The sequence below is a fragment of the Myxocyprinus asiaticus genome, chromosome 14 (genome assembly GCF_019703515.2).
Source record: "Myxocyprinus asiaticus isolate MX2 ecotype Aquarium Trade chromosome 14, UBuf_Myxa_2, whole genome shotgun sequence".
Taxonomy (NCBI): Eukaryota; Metazoa; Chordata; class Actinopteri; order Cypriniformes; family Catostomidae; genus Myxocyprinus; species Myxocyprinus asiaticus.
The window spans coordinates 17,383,639-17,407,958 of record NC_059357.1 but is presented as its reverse complement, the minus strand read 5'-3'; the positions used below and the strand labels follow the sequence as shown (position 1 = coordinate 17,407,958).

At 38.1% G+C, this 24,320-nt stretch overlaps 2 protein-coding genes across 2 annotated transcripts in view; both read right to left on the bottom strand.

Moving 5' to 3' along the window:
- The window catches only part of LOC127452051 (rho GDP-dissociation inhibitor 2-like), a 41,887-nt gene extending 31,773 nt beyond the window's left edge, over positions 1 to 10,114 (bottom strand). Inside the window, exon 1 of the mRNA XM_051717206.1 lies at positions 9,952 to 10,114. The gene's annotated coding sequence lies outside the window, so the exon portion shown is untranslated. The remainder of the gene's footprint in view (positions 1 to 9,951) is intronic.
- Positions 10,115 to 16,404: 6,290 nt separating this feature from the next.
- si:ch73-59f11.3 (MADF domain-containing protein) lies at positions 16,405 to 18,828 on the bottom strand. Its single transcript, XM_051717202.1, has 2 exons — positions 18,098 to 18,828; positions 16,405 to 17,233 (listed from the first exon to the last, which is right to left on the bottom strand). Exons 1-2 carry the CDS (start codon positions 18,425 to 18,427, stop codon positions 16,763 to 16,765), a joined length of 801 nt encoding a protein of 266 aa, XP_051573162.1. The 5' UTR covers positions 18,428 to 18,828; the 3' UTR covers positions 16,405 to 16,762.
- Positions 18,829 to 24,320: the final 5,492 nt, after the last annotated feature.

Below are 24,320 nucleotides of genomic sequence, written 5' to 3'. Positions count from 1 at the left end.
TTTATAGACCTCTTTGAGTGCATCTTTTAATTGAAAATCAGTTGGTTTAACTAAATTCTCCTCATCTTTAACACTTTCTAACTACTTTGCAACACAATGATCTATACCCTCACAGCCTCCACTCTCTGTTACTTTGACGCTGTGCAGTTTCTCTGCTAATCAAACTGAGAGCACAGTCGAGAATGACTCATATCAGTAAACTCTGATCCTGTACGTCAGAAACAAACAGAAAACACAGCAGGGCGGAAATCTGTGATTCTGCGCTTTTACAGACAGAACACTGCAAGCCATTTGACTGTTTCTCAGAAGATTATGTCTGTAACTTTCAACAAGAATACATTCTAATAATACAGCGGAATCACAAAGTAATGCACATAAGATGATAGCAAAACAAAGTGAGAAGTAATTTAGTAAATAAGAGATTATAGGCAGCGAGACACGTTTCAATTTGTAGATTAATTTCACCTAAAAGTGAAAATGTGGCTCTGTGCCGCTACCAAAACTTTCCTGTTTGTTTGAGCAGCCCATCCAACAGGACACAACAACATTGGCTTGACCAGTGGTTTGAGTTTGGGGCGGGACTATCTGCTTGTACAACTAATGGAAGACAGGGTTGTTTTATTAAAACAGCAATCATTTTTGAAGTTCCATTTGATAATGCTAGTAGTGCAGAAATGACACCCTTTAGCTTTTATTAGACAGCAGCTGCATTGTGAGAAACCAGACCAGGGCAATTCCACGAACACGTCAACCATACCATAGAAAAATGGCGATTTCAATCTTATTTTAATTTATCGTGCAGCCTTAATGGGTATTATAATGTAATATAATATGTATCAGGTCAAAGTCTGCAGATTTCAAAGTGTTTTGGATGTTTTTCCCTCATGATGTAAGTGCTGCTTTCACAAATGTCATGTCCATAACGAAGTGATGTCACGTCTGTAACACTGGTTTTTCCCCATTTCTGTAAAAAATGACAATTCATAAAAAATAAATATTATATGTTCTAAGGAGTGCCAACCATTGTACAAGCTGTAGCTATTATTATTTCTGGATTGTTCATTTCAATTCACAGAGTTTTTACAAAGAGTGTGGTCTCCCAAAAATGTATGTACATTTTTGTCACATCTGTAACGCAAGCTCATTTCCTGATCTAAACTGGGTAAAAACTTGACTAGACTGATTCTGATGTCTGGACTCTATCTGCAGGGGTCTATGATTATACATATAAACTGTTTGATATACTGGTAATGAGTACTTTATATATGAAGTTCAGTTTAAAATTTTCACTGCAAATGTCACATCCATAACACTGGAATTGCCCACCAGCATGCTCTGTATGACAGCGCAATGATGCATGTGATCCTACACATTCATATGGCCTTTACTGACAGGGTGCACAAACACGTCAGCTTTTTGAAGTTTCTGTTTCTACTGCATGCCAACTAATTTATTTACTCCTTTAAATGTGTCAAGTCTTTGACATGCAGCCATCCATCACAACCCAGCAGCAGCTGAGGCTCAGTGAGTCGAGATGCAGCTCTGCCAGGCCACAGGTTTTTTTTTTTTAAGACGTATTCATTCCAAGATTGAATTTTTGTTCTGAACGAGTTTTGAATAGGAACAATGAATTCCCATAGCGCTATTCACACCATGTCCGACAAATCGGCCTTCGACAATCCGAAGGTATTTTCACGGGGTGCGGTCCGATTTTTTTTTCGGACTGAGATGAAAACTGACTGACCAATGAGATAACAGCTTTTTGTCATTTTCCAGCATCACTGCTGCTGCAAAATCCAGCGCGTTGGTATGTGGCACTAATCAACTGGCAAACACAGGTGCTGTGCTCTTTTACTCTTCTCACGGACAACAACTCTGAATTTAATGCAAATATGGAGTAAATAAATAATATAGAAGCTGTAAACACATTTTTACTTTTTTTTATATTTATGGAATGTGCTGATGCCACATTGTGACGAGGAGGAGGGCGGGGCCGGGCCATGACTACGCACGCCCAGCCCCCAATTGGGCTAATCAGCTGAGGAGAGGGATAAGTGCAGCAGGATGTGGCAGTTCGAGAGAGAGAGAGCCACATGCAGCTGCCATGTGTGTTTGTGTTGTCTTTTTGTTTGCATTAAACATTATTTTGACGGTTCCGCCAGTTCCCACCTCCTCCTTTCCCATCCTTAACCTTTGTTACATTGGTGCCGAAGGCCGGGAAGGAGGAGGGATGCGCTGTCGTGGAGTCCTTACCACTACCAGCCAACCAAGGAGCAGCTGCGGCCATCCGCCCGGGGACGGAGACCTCACTGCCGGCCGCCGAGGATCTGAGGTACGCTGCCGTTTCCTCCCCAGAAAGAAAAAGTATAGAGAAAAGAAAAAGAAAAGAGAGAAAAGAGGGGGAGGTGCGTGCACCGGGGGAGGAGTGAGCTGTCGTCCGCCAGAGGTTGGGGAGTGGCTGAGGGCCGGGCGACAGCGTATCTGGGCGCCGGCGAACCAGGTTATTCCTCTCTCTCTCGCTCTCTCGCTGTTGCTCCGCTTTGCCCTTTCCCTCTCCTCTTTTTTTTTTTTTTCCCTCCCCTCATCCCCCTCCCCAGCCCTATAGAGGTGGGGAAAAGCCTGCTGGCAGGCGGGGCCAGAAAGGAGGGGGGGGATGTATGTCATGCCGGGGGTTCCCTGGCCTGAGGCAAAGGAGGGAGGAGTATGACGAGGAGGAGGACGGGGCCAGGCAGTGACTACGCATGCCTGGCCCCCAATCAGGCTAATCAGCCAAGGAGAGGGATAAGTGCAGCGGGACGTGGCAGTTCCAGACAGAGAGAGCCACATGCAGCTGCCATGTGTGTGTTTGTGTTGTGTGTCTTTTTGTTTGCATTAAACATTATTTTGACGGTTCAGCCGGTTCCCACCTCCTCCTTTCCCAACCTTAACCTTGTTACACTCATATTATATAATATATCTGGTGTTTTGTCTTAATGTACATTATTTACTATTTATATTCCTGTGGCTGTTATAATATCCATTAAAAGGCATTAAAAATAGCAGTGAGCTTCAGCAGTTTGCTTGTCTACATTCACAGATTGGACTACGCTAGTAGTAAATATCACATAAAAAGACTCTACATGCAATACTTCACTACGAGTGTAGACAAACTAACTGCCGAACCTCACTGCTATTTTTTTTTGCAAGGATAAAATAACTAAATATTCCTGTAACGGTGCTCTTTTTTTCTCAATTCAATACATATGCAACAATTAAATACAGAAATGGCCATGAGGCAGCGTCTTCTTTTATATTATTTTAAATGTTATGCATCATATTTAATGCTATGCCTATTTTACTTAATGTTCATTATTTCACATGGGCTGTGTGGGTGCCTCGTGCTCCCCCCCCCCCAAGATGCCGCCCTGGGCAACTGCCCATGTCGCCCATGCCTAAATCCACCACTGGTGTGAATAGACCTTTTTCCGGCAGTTTGTCTCGCAAATTTGTCACTAATTTGGTGTAAATGGGCCATCAAATCCCGCAGTCCATCAGAAAGAGAGCTGAGAAACCTGTTTACCGGTCAACCCCGTGGAGCCCAATTCTGTCCATCTGCAGGCCTTTTCTCAACAACATTGAAGTATTCATGGGATCTTCCTGCCAGAACCTACTCTGAGTGTTCTCTTCAATAATGAACCATCTAATGCATATTGCACACAAAACTTGACAACACTTTCTCTATTTGGCAAGCTCTTATATGATTAGCTAAGCTGTGAGTAACTTTACACAACTTCCGGCAGAACAGTTCATAGAGGCTGTCGCGCCATTATTTAAATAATATTTTTCCCACAGTGTTCTATTATTGTGGTATAATCTATTTAATATAACCCTTTCTCTAAACGACACGTCAAAACAAAACAAACTGTGGTTGGACAATTTACATGTCTAACTGGGCAGTTTTGGTCCAAAATAAGCTGCAATACGGACCAGACCTTTTGCCGTTTAGTCAAAACTGGCTATGCAAGACTAGTGTCAGTGTAACCCACCACACACACACAAATATACACACACACGCACATTTCCCGCCCATTTTACACATGCATGCAGGTGCTCATTTTTCACACATCATTACTTCCTAGATACAGTATTTTCATGCCCCTGCAGATGTCAAAGTGAAACGGAGATGTTAAGAGAGAGAGAGAGAGAGAGAGAGAGAGAGAGAGAGAGAGAGAGAGAGAAAAGAGGTAAAGTCAGAGTGAAAAAGACTGGAAGTATGCTGAGCACTAGATTGGTGTCAGTAAGTAGCAGATCTGCAGAGTGAAGCCCTGAATCAACAACATCTGTGGCATGTAATTACAAGCAACATCATGATCACAAATACAAGCAACATTGTGAGAGCCACAACAGGCTGATCGATACATATTGATCAGTCCACATTTGCTTGTTTAAACGGCATCTTATATCTTAAAAAATGTCTACATCCTCAAAGAAAATCATCATACAGAATTATAAACTATATGACTTTGTATTGGATTTAGAAAATCTGTTTTGAATTAAAAGTGGTTTTATTTAACATTTTAACTCTTGAGCATTGTGCACATTCTATTTAAGCACCTAAGCTCTTTAGCTACAAGATTTAAGGCTGCCACTTCATAATAGTAGATCATTTTTGGTAATTTTGTGGCATTTAAAGGGATAGTTCACACAAAAATGAAAATTCTGTAATCACTTACTCAGCCTCATGTTTTTCTAAACCAGTATGATTTTCTGTACTTTGTGGAACACAAAAGGAGATGTTAGGTAGAATGTTAAGGACTGAAATCCACAGTTAGCACTGACTGAGATTAAGATTCTGCCTAACATTTCCTTTTGTGTTCCACAGAAGACAGAAAGTCATGTGGGTTTGGAACAACATGATGGCGAGTAGGCTAAATGGTGATAGAATGATCAATTTTGGGTAAACTATCCCTTTAAGAAACATTTAAACTGCATACACTAAAGTTGCAATAGATTATGTCAACAATGCATTTTTATTTATTTTTTTACTTTTTTCAGTACAGACAAAATAAATGCAGTCCTCACCTCTGTAGCAAACTGTCAACCAGAGCAGTTCAAAAAACTGTCCTCCAAATTCACAAACATCCAAGCCCAACATTGTGTATAAGCTCTATCCACAAGGTTTCCAAAAGAATTTAGAAAAAATTAAAAAATACAAAATCAAGCAAGCACCACTCCCAAGATACAGAAAAGTGTCTGTCTGTAAGATATGTGCCTAAAACACATTTAAAAAGGGATTTAGAACAGCATCCCCCCCCTACTGCCACAAAACTAAGACAGAATCACTGGGTGTGGGTTCGCTGGAGAGAGATGCGAGAGCGAGAGCGAAAGCGCGAGAGAGAGAGAGAGAGAGAGAGAGCAAGTGGATATGATAGAGGGAGATAGAAGAGAGAGAGTGCAGCAGAGAGAGACACACAGAGAAAGAAAGTGAGGGAGAAAAAGAAACCGAATGCACAAATGATCTGTGCGTAATCCACGCTGGACAACTGGCTGCTAAAGTGATGGCAATGAGAAGCAGTAATGTGGGAATGTTATTCTGGTCTGCAGACGCTATTGATTCCCGGCACGAGAAGCAAACCATCCGCCTCAGTTCAGCATGCCTCCCAATCCCATCTCTCATTAGACAGGAGACTACGATGATCTCATCCTCTTCCTCACACACACTCACACTCACACACACACACACACCCTTTTCTCCTTTCTCTTTATTCCCCCTTCTATTTCTCTTGTCTTCACATTTCTGTTCTCTTGAGACACTTATTATTCTACCCATCCCCCATTTTATATCAACTATCATATTGTTTCACCTTTCATCTCTCTTTCTCTTTTCTGGTTGAAGATGAGTTTCTATCATTGAGACCCTCCATCAGCAGTTCTCTGTCATCTCTCTCAGGGGTCTTCAACCTGTCAAAGCGACCTGCCAGAGGTTACCGTGGGCGTGGCCCCTGCATTTGATGCTCAGCTATTGGTAGCACTGCATTGCTGAGCCCGTTTTCAAGAAGGACATCAGAAAATGTGAGCTGACCTTATACGGCATCTCACTTCAAAGTGCAATGCTGCAAAGCTGAATGTTCATGTATCTGGAAATTTACCCCATTCTGCTGAATTACTGACAAGCGCCATCCCCCATCAGACAATCTTGCATCAATTTAAACATGTTTACCTTTCCCTGTGGCACTACTGATTGCATGTTGCAATCTCAAGAGACACCGGTTCTGGTCCCATGGAAACCAGGATGTAATTACGTTCACTATGAAAGACGGGTTTGTGTCCAGTGGAAACCAGGAAGTAATCGCTTTAACATAAACAATGGTGAGCGTGATTTGATTTAGGTGTTTACTCTACAGATGGTTTGGTTTAGGGGTTGGGGTTTGGGTTACAAGGTAGGCTTAATAAAATATGCATTCCTGTTAACTAACAACTCACTTTTGGCACCCCTCTGTAGACATTTCACCCGGAAACAAGTCAACAACACTTCCAGCTTTGGCCATTGGGGGCACTGGTTCAAATTTCGGTAAGCACAGAATGATTTCAGCAGCAGAACTTTCGACCTCTTGTTGCTGAATTCACAGTGTAATTAGTCTGACAAGTTATAATGCAGCATTAGTTAACCCACATCCATCATGACACTTCTTGTGCGAGCGACAGGGCACTAATGGTACAAACAAACACTAGAAAGATGAATGTAGCTGCCCAGAGGGATATTTTACTGCTCAAACTTTACGTTACTTAATGGATTTCTCAGTTATGTTTCAAATATCAGCTTTGTCTCGGATGTTTTTCCTAAAATTTTATAAACCTAAATAAAAGCAGACACAGATGAGATAATTGTTGACATACAGCAACACAGTGTCCTACCTAGACAACACGATCATATAGGAAGTCAGCATGTTGTATCCAAGAGTTCAGGTACTCTAGGATCAGCTCCATTATGCCAATTCACCAACAAGTGCCATCTCCAATCAGACATTTTGCACTGGCTCCAATGTGTTTAACTTCCCTTGTGGCGCAATGGGAAGCGCACTGCATCAGCAGTGTGGGAAACCTGGAATCTCGCAATGAAACCAGGAAGTAATTGCGTTCGCATTATCAGTTATGAGCACGATTCGGAGGTTGCATTTTTCCCTCTAACATTACATTTTTACTCCACTGATGGTTAGGTTTAGGTGAGGGGAGTACAAATATGCATTCTTCTTCACTGTAGTACAGCCTGTACAGCTGAAAACAACTCACTTCACAACCCGCTTTTGGTGCCCCTCCGTGGACATTTCACCCAGAAAATGGAGCTCACACCTGCCCATATGCCAAACAACAGTTACTGCTTTGGCCACTAGGGGCAGTGTTTTACATTTAGGTTAAACCTACTGTTTCCTATTTCACAGTGAGATCAGTCTGATCCAGATACAATGCTATAACGAAACAAGCAATAAAAGCGTTTTTTTTTTTGGTTTTTTTTCTAACCATCTGTGACTGTTCCAAGCAACAAGAAATCTGTTTGGCCCAAAATCCCTCTCCACATAGCTGTATATTAAAAATAAAATGTTCGATTGACTTGAATTGTATCACGCCTCGCAGCAGTTCAGTGTTGACAGCCAAATTGCTTGTCGGTGCTTGGATTGCATAGTCCATATAATTTGGTCTTGGAAGAATTGGATGAAAAATGTTTGAGTTATTAAATCTAATAATAAAAAAATACTTATTAAAATCTAATAAAAAATTGATTGCAGACTTTGGTATCTTGGCAATTCTGAGCAGTATGTGACTTTGTTGAGATTTGATCTGAAACTGCAGAGATTTCAAAAAGTCTCCATTTAATCTCTAGGAGAAACTTTTGGGATATTAAAGAGATTTCATTTCTGATTTTTTGTTCCTATGGGTGTAAGCTACACACCATGGTCATCTAGACTAGAGCAGCTTGAGACTTGAGTTCAGAGTGACTGACAGCTGTTCAAATTAAGCAGCTCCAAAAAAGGATTTGGCAGATTACATAACAGATCTATTAAACTACACTAGACCACAAATCTGGTGGTCTCCAAACAGACTGTGATTTCTTATTTTATCAAGACATAACAAATTCTCAAAGGGACTAGCTCACCATCCTGGTAGAACACACAAAGAAATTGAAAGACATTGATGAGCACAAACTGTCAAAAAAGAACATAGATTTATTTGCTGCTGTCGAACTGCAATACTGGAAACTGTTGCACAAACAGGAAGCAAGATGAGTAGGCTTCTAATTTCAACCACAGAACTTGGTGTAGAGCAGTGGCATACTTTCAGCAATATGGAGTTAGTCACCTCTGTTGCAGTGTTCTCACAAATTGAAGCTCAAATAAATAAATAAATAAATAAATAAAAATACAAAAAAAATATAAAAATAACACAGCCATAGCACCAAATCATTCCTTTTGAGTTAACTGCAAAGTAGAACAAACCTCGTCCAAAACCTCTATTTCTCTACCTCAGGAAGTATTGCACAAGCCCAGGCCTGAAGAACGACCAACTCGCAAAGGAAGTGAAAGGGTTATCTTGATCAATAGACAGAGCTCTTTTTTATCCAGGTCTACCAGTTAATATACACGGCTTCTTTTTTACAGATCTGTCAGGCATTGTGATGTTTTTGGCTACTTCTCCCTGTGAGGGCGACTGAAGGTTAGGGAGGTGGAGGGCAGCAGAAACACTTGTTTGTTTGTGCGGAAACAAGGGGCCTATCAAATATTCAGAAAGAACTAAACAGCATCTCAAAGCACTAAAAAATACCTGAAAATCAGTTCCACGGCAGATTTTATGGGCTATTTGTCAGCTCAGTGTTGCACTATGACATAGGACATCTACTGCACTCATCAATATGAGGCTAAAAGTCATCACAAGAATTTTTCAATTATTTTACAGACCCCTAAACCATGTCAATGAAAAATGAGCTATCAGAAAGCAGCATGTCATTTCAAATTCTCCTGAGGCTGCCATAAAATAGCAATAGACCCTTTTGTGCAGATGAAAGCATACCAGTTTGGCCAATAAAAAGCTCATCAACAACATCATCATCATATATACAGAAAACACTGTGTATTTGAGTATGTGAATAAGACTGTAAGTGGAGGAATTGTGACAGTGCACAATGTCAGAGTAAAACAGTCTGCACCAGTAGAGTGATAGGTAAACAGTCAAATTTCACACCATGCACAAGTAAAAAATTGGCCCATGGTGTACCCAAAAGCCACAAAGATAAAGGACAATCATGACAATTATATTACTCTTTTATAGTTATAAAGAAGTAGTGAGGTGTCTGTGGTGTTTAGAGAAGGACACAGGGGCCAATCAGAAGTGGATTTCAGTTTGGTTTTTTCAGTCGGTAAGGGAGGATGTGGTTAAGTATGACTTTACCAAAAAAGTACATTGAAAGTTACAGGGTGGCGCTAATGACTGCTGTCTTTCGTGCATCAGTGAACTTATTAATGCTTATAAAATCTCCTCATGATCAGATCGTTAATAGCATACAGTAGCATATATTCCTGTAAATTTAGGTAGAATCACATACTAACATTGATAAAAACTTGAGTTTGCATCTGCAAGTTACTTAAACTTCCTGCAGTACAAGAAAAGTTTTTTTTAACAGCAGATAGACCTTTGAATATCATTCAGAAAAAGAAGATTTTATATATATATATATATATATATATATATATATATATATATATATATATATATATATATATAATGTATACATACATACATACAGTTCATACATATATAGATCATTTATTATCCTTAAAACCAAAAGTAGCAGCCATTGCCAGCATAAAAAAAATCATGGTTTGCATCTTTGTAAATGTACTAATGCTACATCAAACAAAACGTTTGTAACGCTACTAACAAAGATTAAAAGAGTTTGTGTAAGAAAGAAAAGTGTCTTACCGCCTGCTCTCGTCTTTCAGAGCTATAGATGCGGATGTGTCAGAGAAATGAACTGTGTTCGGATCATGTGTGCCAGGAAATAGCGTTTACCAATCACAACTCGCTACTCCAAGAAAGTGTACTACTTAGAAATGTTGTTTCACGCCTTTGTAAATAGGGAAATGCATGTTTATTATTATTATTATTATTATTTTACTACATGCAAATATATGTCACATTATTAAAAAAAATATATATATTTTTTTTGACTATGTCAAAATAGTGTCACCAACTACCAGTTTTTGAAAGTATTACGTCTCTAAAATCAGCAAGTGTACTGCAAACACTTGCTCAAGCTGTAAACTACAATTCCAATGTTAGTAGTTAAGTATTATATTGTCAATCCGGCATTAGCCAATGCAATAAAGCAAATATATAAACCTATTCAAACGATCTCGAGCATGTCACATCGCCCGCATAAGTATATTAAAATATTAGCTAGCTACAAGGAATTGCCTCATAGCTACATGCCTACGTCTCTCTTTAAATGAACGACACAACAGGACTGAACAGCTGAAATATATAAAATATGCTTTCTTTTATACATTACAATGTGTTGGAATCTGTAAAACAAACTATGAACTTCTAAAAATGGTTTGTAGTCAAACCCCTGATAGCACACGTACATCAACTAGACGTCTATTTGATGTCTGTGTTTACATCTGGAAGACATTTTTTTTTTTTTTTTTTTTTACGTTGTTGGTCCTCTCGGATGTCAAAAAGACATTCAGCAGATGAGACGTTTATTATTTAGAATGTTGGTCATTCTGATCTTTTTAAGATGTTTAGCAGATGTAAATTAGATTGTGATGCTTTCCAGATTAAAAGATCTAAAACAGACATCTCAGAGATGTATGTGAGCTATCCGAGACCCTTCTGCTTAAATATGTGACAGTGCTAATCTTTGTCTCAACATGTCTGCAAATTCCACATGCAGGCTTTTCAACATGTATTGTGTAAAACGATGCCTGCTGCAAACAGCTGCTCACTTTTTCCAGATTTAGTGCAAAGCGTAAAAAAGCAATTTTTGTGCACATATATCTACGTTATACCTCTTTAAGAATAAAACATTTATTTAATATGAATGTTAAATCTAAATCTAAAAATACATATTTAACTATTATGCCTTAATATTTAACGTTTGAGTTAAATCTGCATAAAACTGGTCAGCTATACAGCAGACTTTGTGTTTCATTTAGCCCCTGTGCATCACAATTTTGTACATAATAACATTCAACCATATTTATACCAAGAAGTTCTACATGGATTTATGCTTGTGGTCTTTGCATGTGTCCATCTAGTTTGGGCAGCTATGACCCAACCCTTTCATAAAAAAATACTATGGTAACCATACTTTGTACCAAAAAAATAAAAATAAATAAATAAATAAAAACTACAATAATAATAATAATAATAATAATTATTATTATTATTATTATTATTATTATTATTATATCATTGACACTATTGTTACTACATTTACGTTTATTGAGGAAAAACACTTGCAGTGGATCACTGGTTTTACCTCTTCTGTAAATGTATATGCCATATTCTTCAAACATTATAAGAGGCTTTCAGATGAAGTATGTCATTTTGTTAAGCCTAGATTCTTTGGACAGTGGTGGCCCAAGTTACTAAGGTATGCTTGCGTTAAAATGGTTTACATGGTACGTTGCCATTGGAGGTCATTGCTGTGGCCTGGCTTTGAGGAACTGTGATTTTCCTCCTTGTCTCCACAAATGGATTGCATTCCTGAACTAAATTGCTGCAGTTGCTGTAGGTTGTTGATAGGCTGTGTGAGTGACCCTATATCTCTGCTCTCAGATATGGGCTTCTCTAAGGGAGTATCTCCATAGTAGATGAGGGACATGAAGGGAGTAACAGAGGAATGCTGTGGCTACAAGTAGTTTAACCCCAGGCCATCTCTTATCACTCAGCCATACCTTTTTTCTCTCCAGAAGAGAATGCCAGTGCCATACCAAGTAGCAGACTACTGCATTCTATGTTTCTTACCGCCCCCTTCTGTTTGTAAACTGAATTATATTCCCACAGATATAGAGAAACGGATTGATGCGCAGTTCACAATATGTGTAATATCCAGTGGTCATGCTCATTTTCATGATCTGGAGAGTGGAGGGGACAGACGGAGCCAGGCAGCAACCTAGCTCCCCTGGGCAGGTCTCATCCTGGCAGAACACTGATACTGCGACTAGGAATGTCCTGAAGAACTTTTTCCAGACATGTAAAGTCGGATTCTGTAAAAAGTGACAATGTAAATACATGTTAAACATTAACCAATGTGACATTAACATTTGACTTTTATGTGTTATCAATGATTACATACCTCAGTCTATGAATAGAATCCATGTAAGAACAGTAAAATAATTTACCTACCTACCTACCTATCTATCTATATACTGTATATACATTAATGAAGATTTTTTAGAAGAATATTTCAGCTCAACTATATTATAAAGGCAGATTTTTCAGCTACCAAAATTTTGAAGATCCAAAAAGCACATAAATGCAGCATAAAAGTAATCCATAACACAACAGTGGTTAAATCTATATCTTCAGAAGTGATATGATAAGTGTGGGTGAGAAACAGATCAATATTTAAGTCAAGTTTATTTACCATAAATTCTCCTCACTGCCCAGTAGGTTGTGATATGTACAGAGATGTACGGAGGACATGGAAAACCGTAGCCGGCGGAATAATATCCGTATCGTGGGAGTCCCGGAGGGAGTAGAGGGACAGGATATGGTGAAATTCCTGGATGGGCTCTTTCCGAGTCTGCTCGACATAGCAGGCCATAAGCTGGAAATCGAGCGAGCTCATAGGGTTCTGGCTTGACGATCCGCGGAAGGAGACAGGCCCCTATCAATTCTGGCCAGACTTCCTTGACAGTCCTTGATCGTAGTGGAGCAAAAGTGTGCAAACCCTCTCGGGCAACACTGATGCTTCTCAGGATGTGTTGAAATTTTGATCTTACAAATATTTGGAGACTTTTGAACCCATTTGGTAGGGACTATAAATTTTTTTCATCAGTCCATAAGATTTCCTCTAGAATAGATTTTTTTTTTATATCTTAAGTCCCTCATTTCATCTGTCGTTGATTGCTCAGTTGGAAATATTTTAGTCTCAGATCACGTCCTGGTGTGTTTAGAGGTGTTGCCAAATATGAATAAAAGGAAATCATATAGTTGGTGCTTTAATGTATCCCTCTTACAAAATCCTGAATTCCAAGAAATGCTAAAGGCTGAAATCAGTGTCTATATGGAGACCAACTGGTCCTCAGTATCCTCTTTGGGCGTGGCTTGGGAGGCACTTAAGGCGGTTCTTAGGGGTCGGATCATACAGTATGCCTCATTCACCAAAAAATCCAAAGCACAAGAACTTGTGGAATTGGAAGAGAATATTAAAAGTGCCGAGGCAGAGCTGAAGCACCGAATGTCGTCTAATGGTCTCAGAGAATTGACCCGATTGAAATACAGATATAATACTATTTTGTTGCGGAAGGTGGAGTTTTGGCAATTCAGGGAAGACAGTCATACTTTGAGTCGGGGGACAAAGCAGGGAAGCTTCTGACTAGATATATAAAACAGAAAGAGTCTTTTTCTACCATTCCCTCAGTGAAATCTACTAGTGGTGAAATATTTACCTCGGCCACAGATATTAATAATGCTTTAAAAGAATTCTATCTTGATCTTTATAGTTCCACATCTTCGTCTACTGAAGAGGATATTAGAAACTTTGTGGAACTATTAGAACTTCCTAAACTGTTGGCTGAGCAAATAAAAAAAAGATTCTGAGATAACCTTGGAGGAGCTTGGTAAGTTAATTAAGGCCTTGCCTACAGGCAAGGCTCCAGGGCCAGGCGGCTTTGATGCTGAATTTTTTAGATCTTATGCTACAGGACTGGGTCCACATTTGCTAGAAGTTTATATGGAATCATTAAAGAATGGAAAGCTTCCGCCAACCATGACACAAGCCCGGATCAGTCTGATTCTTAAAAAGGACAAAGATCCAAGCGAGTGTAAGAGTTACCGTCCAATTTCCCTGATCCAGCTAGACATTAAAATATTGTAAAAACTTTTGGCTAACCGATTAAGTAAACTTATGACATCTCTTATAAATATAGATCAGGTGGGGTTTATTCGGGGCTGTAGCTCTTCTGATAACATTAGGCGTCTCATCAATGTCATGTGGTCAGTGGCGAATGATCAGACTCCGGTCACTGCCATCTCACTTGACTCCAAAAAGGTGTTTGATATGATAGAATGGGATTATCTTTTTAAGATTTTGGAAATGTACGGGTTCGAAAATACATTTATTGGATGGATTAAGTTACTTTATAGAGACCAGGTAGCGGCAGTACAAACAAATGGATTAATTTCAGATTATTTTACTCTGGACAGGGGCACCTGGCAGGGTTGCCCTCTTTCCCCATTATTGTTCTGTCTTGCCCTGGAACCATTAGCAGCCGCGATAAGAAAGGAGGATCATTTTCCAGGGGTGGTGGCGGGAGGTGTGGCGCATAAGCTTTTGCTTTGCGCAGATAATATTTTATTATTCGTCTCCAACTCTACTAAATCTATGCCTTACCTCCACAGATTTATTAATTATTTTCTAAGTTCTCAGGATACAAGGTTAACTGGTCTAAATCTGAAGCTTTGACTCTGACAGCATACTGCCCGGTAATGGCTTTTCAGCCGGGCACCTTTCAGTGACCCAAAAAGGACATTAAGTATTTGGGTATTTTATTCCCAGCAAATTTGGGCAGGTGGGCTTCATTACATTTATCTATGACTGGGAAGGTTAATGTTATTAAAATGAATTGTATTCCAAAATTCAATTACCTGCTACAATCTCTCCCTATAGATGTCCCCCTCTCTTATTTCAAGCAATCTGATAGCATAGCGAAGTCCTTCATTTGTAATGGTAAACGTCCCAGATTACACTTCAGTAAATTGCATAGGCCGACTGATAAAGGTGGGCTAGGCCTACCCAAGATTTTGTTTTATTATTATGCATTCGGTCTCAGACATTTGGCTCATTGGTTGCTTCCACCTGATAGAGCCCCTCCCTGGTTTTGTATTGAACAGGTAGCTCTTATTGTATTGAATAGCCCTATCTCGCCATTGCAGAGCCTTTCAATCAAACTAACCGGAGAAGTTAAGTCACACCCCGTTATCTCGCATTTGCATGCGGTATGGACGAAAGTGTCCAGAATGTTTAATTCAGACATTTATTTAAATGTTGCTTCGAGCATATGGCTGAACCCAAAGTTATGTATTAATAAGTCCCCTTTCTGCTGGTCAGAGTGGATTGTTGATTAATACGCTCGGTGACCTACATGAGAGTGGAGTGTTGCGATCTTTTGAAAATATGGTTCAACATTTTGGGATTCCCAGGTTTCAATTCTTTAGATATTTACAACTGCGCCACCTGCTCTATACTATTTTTGGGAGTAGCATACACCCCCCTAAAGTGGAGGCCACTCTGGGATTGGTGATTATTGCCTTTGGAAAAGGTCATGAGGCATCAGTGTATTACTCCCTGCTAATTCAGAGTCTGGGGGATGGAGCTTCAACTTCTCTCAAGAGATTATGGGAGAAAGATTTTAATTTGGTATTGGAGGAGGGAGTGTGGGCTAAGATTCTTAAAAACGTCAAGTCTACATCTAGAGATGCAAGGGTGCGCCTTATGCTATTTAAGATTTTACATTGATTCTGTTGGACCCCCTCTAGATTGTATAGGCTTGGTCTTAAAGACATGCCCAACTGCTGGCGATGCCAATCAGAAGATGGGGACACAACCAATGTTTTTTGGTGGTGTGTTAAGATCCAAGAATTTTGGTTGAGGGTTCAGAGTTTTATGTGTGACATGTTGGGCACTCAAATTCAGGGGGGTGGGACATATAATTAGATTTGTGTATGTTCTGTTTCTTCAATCCTGTTTTCTGAATCAATAAATTGTTAATATTAAAAAGATTATTGTTCGTTAGTTCATGATACCTAATGCATTCACTTATGTTAACAAATAGAACTTTTTTTGTAAAGTGTTACCAGACGTTTGATATCACTGCAAAGACGGTTGTATCTAAAGGTAGCAGTCCGGAAAAAGGGAGACATGTGCCAAGGGTCAGAATAAATACAAAAAAATAATGATTATTAGAGGCATTTCAGGTTCAAGTAGCTTTTGGCTTTACAAAAGAAATTTAGCATTGCAATATCAACGTGTCTCACTTTGGGCAGAAGTGCAAAGGCTGAAAACAAAGACACATGAACGTAGCAGGCAAGCATAAAAAAATAAAAAAAAAGAGTGAATGAGTATTTTAGTAGATTTTCTTTTTAATATATATATATATATTATTTTTTTTACAAATTTAAAAAAAAATCTCATGACATGGTGTTAAAAAAAAAAAAAGGACTTTGGACTTTAAGGTGTAACAATTACGCCTGTCATCCAAAGTAGTCTTATCTTATAAGTAAACAGGTTAACCAAAGATACTGGAAGATGAGTTTGATAAAAAAAAAAAAAAAATTAGGCTGTCGTGATTTACCTTGAAATATTGTTTTGTTTTTTTATTATTTTTTTACTTACAGAAAGAGTATTTAACTTTAGATAAGCTTATTTACATATTTAAAACAACAACAGGCTGTCAAAACAAAGTGTTTATTTAAAGAAAAAAAATTACAGAAAGGTTGAGAAAAAAAAAAAAAAATAGAACACTTTAGTCAAAGAAAAAACAAATAAAATAAACAGTCACTACTGTGGTGTTTTATTGCTCTGTTCTTCCAGCACTTGCATCTCAATGTCAAACATCACGTCCTGTAGACGTTTTTTAAAGACGGCACAGTGCCGTGGTGGCAGTTTGCGCATAAAATCAGCAACTATCTGGGCGTGCCTATCAAAAATGTCAGATTTGTCCTTCTCCAGGAAAGCAAGTACTTGTTTAATGTCTGTGTCTTCAGCATCATCCCTTCTCCTTTTCCTTCTGTTGCGTGGTTCAGATGGGGTTGATGACGTGGTTGACATAATCACTGAACTTGCATCAGCTTTGCATTGTGTGCTTGATCTCTCCAGTACTGAAGTGCCAAAGCCATCTAAAAAAATAGTTGCACACCGCTCCTCTGCTTCACTGTCACTGGTTACACCAGAGGATGGACCAGCTGATGGGGCTGTGGATGGAGATGATACATCACCCATCATTTTTTTTGAAGGTTTATCAGTTTGAACCTACAGTATTTAAAAGAACAATCAGTTAGTGAATGGAAATAAGAGAAAATCAACACTGCTAACACAACATGTGCTGGTGCTTGACATAGCTCACCATGTAACTTCATATTAGCTAGCTAACTAACTAATAACGTTAAAAGAATATTCGGGGTTCAATGAAAGTTAAGCTCAATCGACAGCATTTGTGGCATAATGTTGATTACCACAAAATATAATTTCAACTTGCCTTCCTCTAAAAAAAAGAAGCAAAAATCGGGATTACAGTGAGGCACTTACAATAGAAGTGAATGGGGCCAATTTTTGGTGGGTTTAAAGGCAGAAATGTGAAGCTTATAATTTTATAGAATCATTTATATTAATTCTGCTATTAAATTTTTTTTATTATTTGAGTTGTTTAAATCGTCATTTTTACGGTTGTTTTAGGGTTTACGGCGTTACGTAGTCATGGCAACGAAGTTGTAAAATTGGATATAACTTTACACAAAAAAGTTTAGTAAGTGATTTTATCACAAATCATGTTAACACGCATATTGTTTACATCTTGTGGCTATACTTTTGAAATAATTAGTATTTTAACATTTACGGATTGGCCCCATTCACTTCCATTGTAAGTGCCTCACTGTAACCCAGATTTTTGCCTTTTTTAAAGAAAAGGAGGGAAGAGTCGAAATTATTTTTGTGGTAATCATCATTACGCCACAAATGCTGTCTATTGAGCTTAACTTGTAATGAACATGAAATATTCTTTTAAGCAAGGTCTCTTTACAAAAACAAACGTTGATAACATGCCGAAAGCTAGCTCTGTCTGGCTAAAGCTAACTAGTTAGTTAAAGTTATATTACAGACTGGCTAACGTTAGTATACCTTTTTTACAGATGTCATGTTGGACACAGTTTGTCGGTGCCGAACATAAGGTTTGAGCCAGGACATTTCCAAGAACAGCCTGGGTACTTTCGTGCTCGACGCCTCATCTGCATTCTTGCACTTCATCCTTTTCATTGCTTTTCCAAATTTGTCTCGGATGTTTTTCCATGTTGCTTTGCATAATTTCGGGTCATCGACGCCAAGCTTTAATGCAATTTCCTTCCAAGAGTTCCAGCTCATCCCTGAATCTCGAAAGTCTCTACGTGAACGGTCGTAAAGATGTGGGTATGTTTGCACCAGCTCGGCAACTCTGGTCTCTAATGTGTTCATGTTGTTACCCGTGTTTGACCTCGGGTTCGTCTCTCTCTAAGTGTATTTCAATCAGCTCCCTCGTTCAGTGGCACTGGCCAGGGAAACGGACATTTTAAGAGCCGTCTCATTTGCAAAATCGCTTCAGTGCACTTCTACTTTTTCATCGTCTTCTATTTTTTCTTCTTTGTTTTATGGCGGGTTACCGCCACCTATTATATCGGAGTGTGCAGCATTATGGCTTCAATCTCCTGTTTTGGAACTAGTTTGTATCTTGTAGATATCTAGAAATTGTATATATAATAAAATACTTTAGTCTGTGTCTCTCCTATATATAATTATCCCTTAAAGGAATATTCCGGTTTCAATACAAGTTAAGCTCAATAGACAGCATTTGTGGCATAATGTTGATTACCACAAAAAATAATTTTGACTCATCCTTCCTTTTCTTTAAAAAAAGCAAAAATCTGGGTTACAGTGAGGCACTTACAATGGAAGTGAATGGGGGCCAATCTGTAAACGTTAAACTACTCACTGTTTCAAAAGTATAGCCACAAGACATAAACAATATGCGTGTTAACATGATTTTAGTGTGATAAAATCACTTACTAACCTTTTCTGTTTTAAGTTATAGTCAATTTTAAAACTGTGTTGCCATGACGATGTAATGTCAACAAATGCTAAAATCACTGTAAACATGATGATTTAAACAACTTTACAGCTCAAATAATAAATGAAGAATTAATGAAAGTGCTTTATAAAATAAGCTTCACATTTCTGACTTTAAACCCTCCAAAAATTGACCCCATTCACCTCCATTGTAAGTGTCTCACCGTAACCTCGATCTTTGCTGCTGCTTCTTCTTTTTTTTTTTCTTTTTTTAAGAAAAGGACAGACAAGTCAGTAATCAACATTACACCACAAATGCTGTCATTTGAGCTTAACTTGTATTGTTCCCAGAATATTTTAACTGCATGCATTTACATGTCTCACATTTATCTGTTTTTGTTTTGTTCATGAGGAATAATGTTTTGTTTAGTCCTGTGTGTGCTAAGTCTAGATTAGATTACTTCTCTTCTGTATCTACTATGGAGTGTTCTGATTTTAACCAATGTTTAAACATTGTAATTCTCTCTGGTTCCAGCCCTAAAATTTCCCAGAATGCACTGTAAAAACCAGGGAGCTGCGTTCAGATTTGCAGGGTCCATACGCAGTGTTCACTGCTCCCTACTGAATAAGCACAGATACTGTATCTGTTGAAGTTCACTTCACTTGACAAAATTAGTTCATTTTAAACATCTTGCAATGCCATCAAACACAGACAACGTTTGAATTGTGCTGATTACTGGGCCGAGTTCAGAATGGCATACTCTCATACTCACTATTGCCATAGACAGATATGGCAGAAGCAGTGAGAGTAGTATGGGGAGTATGCCATTGCGAACGCAGACCGGGTTTCAAGTAAGACGACATAACATACTCGTGTAAATGCATATAAATGACAGCAGAACTTTTACACATACACAAAATAAGGTGGATGAAGTTAATCCTCCTCTACAGCCTGCAGGCAATGGTGAGTAATGTTAGAGTGATGTTAACTTTAAAAGAGACCCAGTGCACACTGTGAAAGACATATGGAGGATTTTTCGTCTCCCCTTTCTTTAAACTGTCTGTAATCTAAAAATGCTGTGTAGATTCACGAGATGATATTGTGCCTGTTGGCCTTAATTCAGCTTCACTGAAAATGTGCTGGTGTTCTTTCTCAAATGCATTAAAGCTCTCTGCCAAATGGCGCACATATTCTTGTTCCACATTTGACATCTGCCTCTGTTTTAAGGTAGGAAGTGATCTTCTTAATTGTGACCAAACCCCAACATCAACCTCATTCTCTACTTGAGGGGCTTAACTGTAAGTGCATTAGTGAGAATTGTAGCTTATGCCACACTGAACATTAGCAGCCCAGTTCTTTCTGAAGTGATGATAATACTGATGTCTTTCTCACTTTTCTGTTTATATGTATTGTTACATACTGTGTTGTTGTTGAAGGTTTTTGAGACAGTCCATAGTAGCTCTTAATGATTAACATTTCAAGTTACTGTTATACATTGGCATTTTAAATTTTTGCTATTTTTGACATATGGCATTATATTTAATCATTTTTGTTGAATTAATAGGATTACTGTGGCAAATCAGTGAATTATAATCAGGGCTGAACAATTTATTTGTAATTTTTTTACTGGTCCAGATATTTCACTGGGCCCATTTAAGATATGATATATTTATTTTTATAGCTACATGTGAAATAATTAAAATTAAATTTAATATTGAATTTATGTTTTTCATTAAAAATTAAGTTTTCTTAAGAAAAGTTACAATTTATTAGATTTGTAATTTGCAATAATAGCTGGAAATTATGCATGAATTTTCTATCCCTATGATAAATGAATATATAAATTCAGTATACACTTTTCCTGAAAAATAATAGCTTACAGTGATTTGTTTATAACCCACTTTAACTGAAATGTTATCCAACTAGATAACTTTACCTTGTTGACATATTTAAAGCAGAATAATTCACAACAACAATGCTAAATACATCACAAAAAATGACTGCACTGTAAAAAATATATATATATAATTGTCAGGTAACATAAAAAAATTGCTTCATTTGTTAATATACATATATAAATTAAATGTTTTTATTCAAGTCAAAAATGTTATTTAATCTGTCGGAATCAACCTGACAAATTAGGTTACACACTCAAAAAAAGGTTCTTTTTTCCTTGAGGTATCAATTATATATAACTATTATTTCACTGTTTTCACTATTGAATATGATTGATGCCAGGCCATCATTGTGAAAAAAAAAAGAAAAAAAAAAAGGAAATGACGAAACAAAACCGCACAAAACAAAAAACTAAACAAAATAACACACACACACACACACACACACACACAAACTGCTCCTTATGATGATACTGTAGATACTTTTTTGTTTCTTTTTTTAGTAGCTGGTATCTCCGTGAATGAAGTTGTTTGCAGAAGTCTAGAAGGTTCTTTGAAACACTTCTCTCATCCAAAGCAGCTTACAAAGCCATCTTAGGTAAAGTCATGAATAAAGTAGTTGACTACTGCTAGTGGGCACACATTTGTGCACCTGCCTTAAGAAATTTTGTCTTCATTCATAACCTCTCTGTACAGTGTCAGGATGCCATGAATGAAACAAATGTTCTCTCTAATCCATGACAGATACTCCAGGTGTACTCATATGTCAGTCAACCATTGTGAAAGATTTATCAATGAAGGGACATTTTGTGTTTTCAGAAACTAAGGAGTAATCCTGGCCCTTTGCCCAAGTTAACCTGGAACAGATTGCTTCTGTGTCACTGTGCCAATCTGTCAGGCTTTGCTGTTGTCCCATTGACGCAAACACGGGCCAGCCAGAGAGTATTTAAACCAGCTTTCATCAAACAGCCCAGACACACAGGCAGAGAGAAGTATACAAACACAAGAGCCTCTTAAGAGCCTCTCTTACAGAAGGAGAATCTGATAGAGACCACAAGATGAGTTCAGCAAATAGCAGTGACAGTCTCAGCTACTCACCCATAAGCCCGACAAAAGGGCCAACCACACCCAGGAGAGGACCCCTTAAATTCAAACAGAGGATGACAAGACAGTTTAAACGCAAACCCCCAAAAAATGGAGTCAAAGGGTAAGTATAAAACATCTAAGTGATTCAATGTAAATTTATGAGATTATTTTATCTATAGTGAATGAGGAATACAACAACATAAACAATACATCCTTTGGAGGCAGTTACATTTGTGCTTCAATACAAAGTTTAAAATTTAACAGAAAAGCACAGGTTAAAACAGAGATAAAAGTGAAACAGTTAAACTATAATATATTATAGTTGACATCAATCGTGTGAAAACAGTGAACTAATAGTTATATATAATAGTATATATTATTGATTTTTTTTTCTCTGTGCATTGAGCCAAGTAATCTTTACATTTGCATTCTCTCTGAGAGATTATGTTGGAGACAAAATTTGATTCAATATAAGAAAATAAAGTTGGCCGATACAAATTGGCCATTATTAAAACAAATCTCCTTAAAACTTGAATTATAAAGCAATTAGAGGATGTGATCTGCAGTCATAATTTTCTCCACATTCTTCTCTCCTCTCATTAGATTTGGAGATGACATCCCATGAATGGATGGTCTTGGCACTGGTGCGTACAGCCCATTTGATCGTTGTTTGTGTAGTGATCACATTATACTGTGTTGTATTTTGTTAATCCCATTAATCTTGCAAAGTGCTTTTCCTTACTATCTGGCTGATCGCGGGCCTTCTTCTGCCAAATTCTCTCATTCACAGAGTGTCCCTGGGAAGCCTTTAGCCATCTTGAGCTGCATGAGCTTGCTCAGTATGGTATTATCTGAGACTGAGGACAGGAGGTTTCTTGCTGAATATGTGTCATCTGGTTTGGAGACAACTATGTTACAGGATCAACATAAGCAAATCTACTCAGAATTTAAATGAATATGATGGTCTAGGATCAGCATGGTGACAATGATTTTGGATCAGCAAAGCAATGATGGTCCTGGATCAACATCAGCAAATCTACACAGGATTGAAATGATTATGATGTTCCAGGATCAACATTAGCAAATATATACCGAATAACTGAAATGATCATTATGGATCAACATTCATAATAAAGTCAAACAAATCAACGAATGAAGATGATCCAAGAACATGTCCTACAGCGACTATACACCAGATTGTGTATGACATTTTATGTTCCCTTATTTTATTTAGTCTATATATGGAGGAATGGAAAAATTAGTTGAAACATTCTTTATACTCCTTTCACAAAAAGAGAGTTAAAAGAGTTACATGAGTTGATGCCAGAGAGCTGTATTGTGGCACCTATTGATTTGAGAGGATTTAGAGACGGGGATTTAAACTGTCTCTAAATAGATTAGGACATACTAATCTGAATTCTCAATCTGAAGGCGCTACCCTCTACCCCGTTTTTTTATTTTTATTAATTCAGTTGATGTATTACTTTTATTAAGTGATTAAATATTAAATAACTGTATGGTAAAAGTTTAATACTCTTAAGTTTAAACAAGCATGTGCCAGTGTGGAATCCATAATAAACCCTACCAACATGCATCAAACTAACTCATGATTCAGCAAAACCCATATATATATATACACACTCACTGAGCAATTTATTAGGAACACTATGGTCCTAATAAAGTTCCCGACGTGGTCTTCTGCTGTTGTAGCCCATTCGCCTCAAGGTTTGACGTTTTGAGCATTCTGAGATGCTATTCTGCTCACTACAATTGTACAGAGTGGTTATCTGAGTTACTGTAGTCTTTCTGTCTGCTCGAACAAGTCTAGCCATTCTCCGTTGACCTCTCTCATCAACAAGGCATTTCCGTCCGCAGAACTGCTGCTCACTGGACGTTTTTTTGTTTTTGGCTCCATTCTGAGTAAACTCTAGAGACTGTTTGAGTGAAAATCCCAGGAGATCAGCAGTTACAGAAATACTCAAACCAGCCCATCTGGCATCAACAATCATGCCATGGTCAAAATAACTGAGATCACATTTTTCCCCATTCTGATGGCTGATTTGAACATTAACTGAAGCTCCTGACCAGTATCTGCGTGATTTTATGCATCGCACTGCTGCCAGATGATTGGCTGATTAGATAATTGCATGAATAAGTAGGTGTACAGGTGTTCCTAATAAAGTGTTTAGTGAGCGTATTCATGTAAAAAGAATTCTTTAAATTACTTAATTATAGGAGTGATGCAAGTAAGTCTTTTCACCTGAGGAACATTCCTAATACGGCTGACTGTTCAATATATGCATCACAGTGTAAGTAAAACGCG

Excerpts from the sequence above, each read along its gene's own strand:
- si:ch73-59f11.3 (XM_051717202.1), bottom strand. The coding sequence starts at position 18,427 with ATGAACACATTAGAGACCAGAGTTGCCGAGCTGGTGCAAACATACCCA. Across the intron at positions 17,234-18,097 it reads ACATGACATCTGTAAAAAAG|GTTCAAACTGATAAACCTTC; the intron begins GTATACTAACGT and ends TAAATACTGTAG.